At 35.6% G+C, this 7,115-nt stretch overlaps 1 protein-coding gene across 1 annotated transcript; it reads right to left on the reverse strand.

Annotated features, from left to right (window-relative positions):
- Nucleotides 1–4,160: 4,160 nt before the first annotated feature.
- LOC145796240 (uncharacterized) lies at nucleotides 4,161–6,578 on the reverse strand. The gene is made up of 4 exons (XM_082881291.1): nucleotides 6,247–6,578; nucleotides 5,419–5,526; nucleotides 4,746–5,085; nucleotides 4,161–4,493 (listed from the first exon to the last, which is right to left on the reverse strand). The coding sequence occupies exons 1-4, from the start codon at nucleotides 6,576–6,578 to the stop codon at nucleotides 4,161–4,163; spliced, it is 1,113 nt and encodes a 370-aa protein (XP_082737417.1).
- Nucleotides 6,579–7,115: the final 537 nt, after the last annotated feature.

Genomic DNA, 7,115 nt, shown 5'->3' on the forward strand with positions numbered 1-7,115 from the left:
TTTGCAGAGCAGTTCAAAAACTATCTCTCAGAATCTCCAAATACTTCTTGATGGGTTTAAAATTAGCACAATTTCAAAAAAAATTAAATAAATAAATGAAAAAGGATATCATAGCGTTTTTCAAAACTCCACTTAAACCCTAAATCTAATGGTCAAATTTTTTTAAAAACAGATATGATTGCAGTTTAAAAACGTTGCTAAATATCATAGTGACGTTATGGTACTGTTATGTAGGACATTTAGCGGCGTTTTTAAAAACGTTGTCTATACTAATATAACAATGTTTTTAAAACGTCATAAAGCTATAGCGACGGCCGCGATTTCGACGTTTGATACTAAATGTCACAAAAAGAATTAGCGACGTTTTATTGCATCTATAGCACCGTTTTATGCTAATTTTCCAACAATGTATATCTAACAAAAAAGATAAATTTTTTAATCTTACAACTAATAACCTGAAATATACATATAATTTGAATCATATATTTCTATATATATTACAAAACAAACATAGGCGAAACTAGTGTTTATAATGGGTTCGTTTGGGAAGGATTTTTTGACTTTTTGGCTTTTTTGACTTTTTGTAAGAGAAAGAATGTAATGATTATGGGTTGGATTCGATGTTTTGTCTTATTGGGCTAAAAAATCTATTTTGTTTTTTTGTGGCTATTTTAGCCAAAAAAGCCCAAACCAAAACTTCCCAAACGGAGCCAATATATATATATATATATATACTAGTGGTGTTTGTCCACCCCGTGTATGCTGTTAAATTTGAAAAATATAAATTTTGATTTAAATTTAAAAGCATACAAATTGTGTGCTACTCAAGTAGTAAGGGTCTCTTCTACTAAATTGAAGGTCTTGGTTTTGGGTCTTAGTCTTCTTTCTATATAATTTTATATTTTAAATAGGGTATAAGAGCATTTTTGAAAATCAAAATGTGATGTTTTGTGTCAACAGCATGAGAAGCCTTCACTTTATGAGAGTACTAGTGGCTTATTCAAATAAGTTAAAAACAAAACAAAACAAAACAAAACAAAACAAAACAAAACAAAATCATGCTACTTAAGTGGTAAAAGTTTTCTTTACCAAACCAAGGTTATAGGTTCGAGTCTCACTTTCTTCTCTATGTTCACTTTGTAGATATACTAGAAGTGACGGCACGTGAAGTTGAGAGATTTGAAAGAAAAAAAAAAATTGAATTTGGGACATAATTGGCCATGTAGCTACTATAGAGGTATTTTGAAAAAAATCTAAAAAATAAGATGTCAACACGCCTTCACATATATAATAGTATATATATATTAAATACACATTTATAGTTCGGTAGAGTGAAGATTGTAGTGCATATTTCACAATATATTTTTTAAATAATTTTATACATATGTATACATAGATATATTCATAAATAATTCAAATAAAATTATTATATATATTTATTTATGTTATATTTTTAGAACACATACATCGTAACATATTTTTAAAATTTTAACTAAATTTTATAAAATATTATTTAAAAAATATTTTAGGCCATTATAGTCATTTAATAATTCATACCGATCATATATAATATCAAAATAATAAAGTACACGTCACATGATGACTCAAAATACATCTTTTGAGATTTGTACAAAATATTGATTGTCCGTGTAACGCCCCAAAGAAATTAACACAAAAAGACTCATTATCTTCCAACAACATAATCTTGTTTTCCAAATTAATAGCTTCCATAGCTTAAAATATATGGAATATAAAACCTCATCATTAACAGTATCACCAATCTCTAACTTTTGTATTCATTAACCTCTAGAGATTTACTAAAAAAGTACTTCACATGTGATTATACATTCAACATTCCTAGGACATAAATCTATAGTATGTGCTACAATAAGTCAAGTACAATTCAATGCCCTCAAGGGCTACAAATTCTAAGGCTTAAACCTGGTTACACAAAATGCTTTTCGAATCCATACGTGTAAACCCTTGGCTTGTCAAAAATAATTACAACAAAAGATAAGAGTCGCGTGCTCTCAAAATACATTCCATGCCTTTAACTTGGCGGGATCACCATAGGGTGAACACAAAATCCAGTAGGAAGATCTTAACAAAGTAAATACATTTTATATAGTCTCCTGAGATGAATGCATATCCCATGTCATGCTCAAGACATATATCTCTATCTTTTGAAAATCGTGTGCTCAATGCAATTTGAAAATGCAACAATTCAATAACTTCAATGTAGTTAAAGGGTGGTAAATACAACTCACATAATCCTTAGGTTGGTGTCTACAAGTAGGCATATCAAGCACTACCAATCATCACTTTACCGGTTGCTATCTAGAACGCACGTGGTACCTCCTCTACGCGTGTTTTTAATCTTTCAACATGGACACTCAGGCCAACTTAACCAATACCAAACTACACCTCCTATCCAGATTTACCAACGTATTTACTCTGAAACAATTCAAGGTGATCTTGTTTCACGAAACAATTTCTTTCTCAAAGTAAGAAATTTCCAACACAAAATTCAAAATCAATTGCAACAATGATTAAATAGAATCGTAATGTAAAATGTAACAATTCATTAATATAGTTTCATTATCAATTCCACCACACAATCCTCCGTTGTAATCAAATTTCCACATCTCTTATCAATGTAACATTATAATACATTTTACAAGAGATAATATAACAATGCCATCATTTATGCATTCTTCACACATTAACCATCATTTTAAAATTTGGTCTTTCCAAGACAAATAATAATAAGCTATTCCTCTAGCTTCCCAAATCAACAATTCTAATTTTCTCATGAAATTTTCTCATTTGATACAACTATAGAAATTTCTTCAATCATTTATTCACATAACAACTTATCAAGCATAAATTTCACAATAATTCAACATCTTTCCCAAAATCCAAAATTTCTAGAGTTTCCATCAAAACTATGTTTTTGTTCCATTTTTGAAAAGAATTTTCCAAAACAACACTCACACTTTAGAACATAGTTCACACTCTCAAAAGTTTTGGAAAAAAACAGAGAAAATCCACTTCTAATATCATTCAGAGTTCATCAATCCAAAATCATGATCCAAACATGTAAGAAAACCCTAAAACTCAATGTTGATGAAAACTCGATTCAATCGGTGTAAACGTAGCCCTCGTTGCTCTTCTTCGATTTGGTGTTAAAAGCTCTCACAAATTCTTGAAGATTTTAGCTAAATCTTAGAGAGAAGTTTGGATTTGGGTGTGTTTGTAGAGAGAAAGAAGAGAAAAGATGAGTATATATATATATATAGAGAGAGAGAGAGAGAAGTGAAAAAGTGTGTCAAACATGTTTTTGGCATCAATTTTGAGGAAAAGAGCTTAAATTTCGAGATAGACGCACCTAAATCCGCAATAGCGGTTTGAATTTCGCACAAGCAGAATCCCAAACCCGCACAAGCGGATTCTAATGCCTCCACAGGCGGTTTGCTCCAGAGAAAACTCAAAACTTTCACAGAAAATCCGCTCGAGCGAAACCCAAACCCACATGAGCAGTTTTGCCCAGAAAACCCAGAATTTGATTTCGTATCTCAAAACAAATTGTAATGCCCAAAACTCAAAATTTTTAACCTGGAAATGTTAAAGGAGGTTAAGTAAGAGCGAAAAAAAATTCTCAACGACCCAATACGATAAACAAAACACCGGAAGTAAAGCACACCATCTTACTACACAATACTAGTCAAGTCCAACACCCTCACAATCTCCCCCCTGAGGAAATTTTCCCAAAATTTGGTCACATCTCTCCCCAACCACCTCCAATGAATAAAGAAAATTTAACAATAAAAGGGCTCCGAGTGATAACAACTATACAAATGATAATAATGAATCCATAATAACAACTCAATAATAGCATGGAAATCTCAATCGCGATAACATTCTACTACCATCATCAAAATTTTCATGGGCTAAGGCTACAATACCAACAACCACTAATACGACAATCATAAGCATAAGTTCAACAACAACTGTAATAATCTTACAACAGTTCTCATGCTTAAAAAAAAAAAAAACAATTTCAATGGTTCTTCTCAAACACAAGAGAAAATTACAATCTAGAATAAACTAAGTGTTTTCAAATAAATCTTGATACTTGGAGCGAACTCCACCTTTCCATCCTAAGTTGTTTCCTCAACCCCATGGTGTCTCCATAACACATTTAGTAACGGTATAGTCTTGCCCCTCCACACTTGTTCTCGGACATTTAAAATTTGAACTGGTCGTTCTTCGTATGAGGCATCCTCATCTACCTCCAAGTTAACCCAATCAAGTACATGTGAAGGATCGGGTTCGTACTTCCTAAGCATGGATACATGAAACACACTGTGAACCCCAGAAAGCCGTGACGGTAAGGCCAAATAGTATGCCACTTCCCCAATCCAATCTAAAATCTCAAAAGTTCCAATAAATTTTTGAGACAAGTTCCCACTCTTACCAAATCTCATCAGACCCTGTCTCGGCAAGATCTTAAGAAACACATGGTCACCAACCTCGAAGGATAGAGGTCGTCTTCTCTTATTGGCATAACTCTTTTGTCAGCTTTGAGCCGTAGCTAATTTCTTTCAAATGAGAGCAACTTTCTCGGTCGTCTTTCTAACAATCTTCGGGCCCAACATTGGTGCATCGCCCACTTGGGCCCAACAAACTGGTGATCTACAAGGTCGACCATACAAGGCCTCGAACGGTGCCATCTCGATACTTGCCTGATAACTATTGTTATAGGCGAACTCAATCAACGGTAGGTGTCTCCTCCAAGAACCCTTGAAATCAAGGATGCAAGCTCTAAGCATGTCCTCTAAAATCTGAATAATATGCTCTAACTGGCCATCAGTTTGAGGATGATAAGCAATGCTAAGGGTCAACTTAGTTCCCAATGCCTCTTGAAGGCTTTGCCTCAACCAAGCGGTGAAACGAAGATCTCTATCCGAAACAATGGTCACAGGTACCCCATGAAGTCGAACTATCTCTCTAATGTACAACTCTGCCAAATAATCAATTGAGTCACCGGTGTGCATCGGAATGAAGTGCGTGGACTTAGTCAACCTGCCAACAATCATCCAAAAGACATCATTGCCCCTTTATGTTCTAGGAAGGCCAACTGCAAAATCCATGGTAACATGCTTCGATTTCTACTCGGCTATAGGTAAAGGTTGTAGCAAACCCATTGGCTTTTGGTGCTCAGCCTTCACTTACTGGTAAGTAAGGCATTTCGAAACAAATAATGCGACATTTCGTTTCATTCCCCTCCACCAAAATCGACAACTAAGATCATGATACATTTTAGTGCCTCTCAGATGTACCGCAAGGCATGAGTGATGAAATTCTCAGAGTATCTCCTCTCTACAAGATTCTGGCATAGACAAACGATCTAGATACGTCACACTCAAATCTGAGTAGATGTTCAAACCTTTCTCTTCCTTCCCATTAGAGATCCTATCATGGATTATCTCCACCTCATGGTCGCCATGTTGTGCCTCAATGACTCTGTTAATCAAAGTAAGTTAAGCAATTAAAGTAAATAAGGTAGCACCCTCACTAAACTCTTCCAGATGCAAATCAAACTCGCCGATATCACCTAGCATAACCCATTCCCGAATGGCCACACTTGCCATACTACTCACAGATTTTCGACTCAAGGCATCGACCACTACATTGGCCTCCCGAGGGTGATAGTGTAACTCAAAGTCATAATCCTCCATAAATTTCATCCATCTCCGTTGGTGTAAATTCAAATCTTTTTGGGAAAACAAGAATTTTAGACTCGTATGATCGAAGAAAACATCAAACTTCTCGCCATACAAATAATGCCTCAAAATCTTCAAAGCAAAAATTACCGCCGCTAACTCTAAATCATGTGTGGGGCAGTTCTTCTCATGAGTTTTCAATTGTTGTGAACCATAGGCCACAACCTTCCCTTCTTGCATCAACACACAACCAAGACCATCTCGAGACGCATCACAATAAATGGTATAACCTAAGCCCCTTTTCGGAATTATCAAAACTAGTGCGGTGGTCAACTTAGTCTTAAGTTCTTGGAATGACTTCTCATAAGTCTCGTTCCATACAAATTGGACACCCTTTATTGTCAACCTGATCAAAGGTTCGACTAGTCTAGAGAAGTCCCTTACAAACCGACGATAAAACCCAGGTAACCCTGGGAAACTCTGAATCTCAAAAGCATTCTTCCATTGTTTCCAATCTTACACGACATCTATCTTAGAAGAATCTACAGTTACTCCTTCTCCCGATACAACATGCCCCAAAAAATTCACTTCAGTCAGCCACAACTCGCATTTCTCAAATTTAGCAGACAATTGGTGAACCCTAAGCAAGTCAAGGACTATCCGCAAATGTTCCTCGTGTTCCTCCTCAGAGGTCAAATAAATCAAGATATCGTCCACAAACACAACCACAAAACAGTTTAGGAATTCACGGAAGACATAATTCATTAAGTCCATAAAGGAAGTAGGAGCATTGGTTAAACCAAAAGGTATTAGTAGGAATTCATAGTAGCCATAACGTGTGCAAAAAGCCATTTTCTGGATATCCTCCTCCCTAACTCTCAACTGATGGTACCTCGATCTCAAGTCTACTTTCAAAAAGCAGCGAGACCCTTTAAGTTGGTCAAATAAGTCATCTATTCTGGATTGAGAATACTTGTTCTTAACGGTAACTCAATTCGATTTACGGTAATCAATACACAACCACAATGACCTACCCTTCTTCTTAGCAAAGAGAGCTGGTGCTCCCCAAGGTGATGTACTAGGGAGAAAAAAACCCTTGTCTAAAAGTTCTTGGAGTTGGATCTTCAACTCATGTAACTGAGTGTGTGCGAATCTATATGATGCCATGGAAATTGGTGTCATACCAGGCATTAAGTCAATGGAGAATTCAATCTCCCAATGTAGTGGCAACCTGGTAAGATCTTTAGGAAAAACATCTGGGTATTCCCAAACTACCCTTGGCAAATCATTCCAAACCATGGTACCATCATTGGCTAAAGCAAAGGAAAAGAGGAAACTAAGCCCTCCCCAACTCTTAAAGTCAAACAATGGTGGAAACGATCTATCACC

This window comes from Camellia sinensis, chromosome 7, assembly GCF_055761805.1.
Source record: "Camellia sinensis isolate YWXY chromosome 7, ASM5576180v1, whole genome shotgun sequence".
Taxonomy (NCBI): domain Eukaryota; kingdom Viridiplantae; phylum Streptophyta; class Magnoliopsida; order Ericales; family Theaceae; genus Camellia; species Camellia sinensis.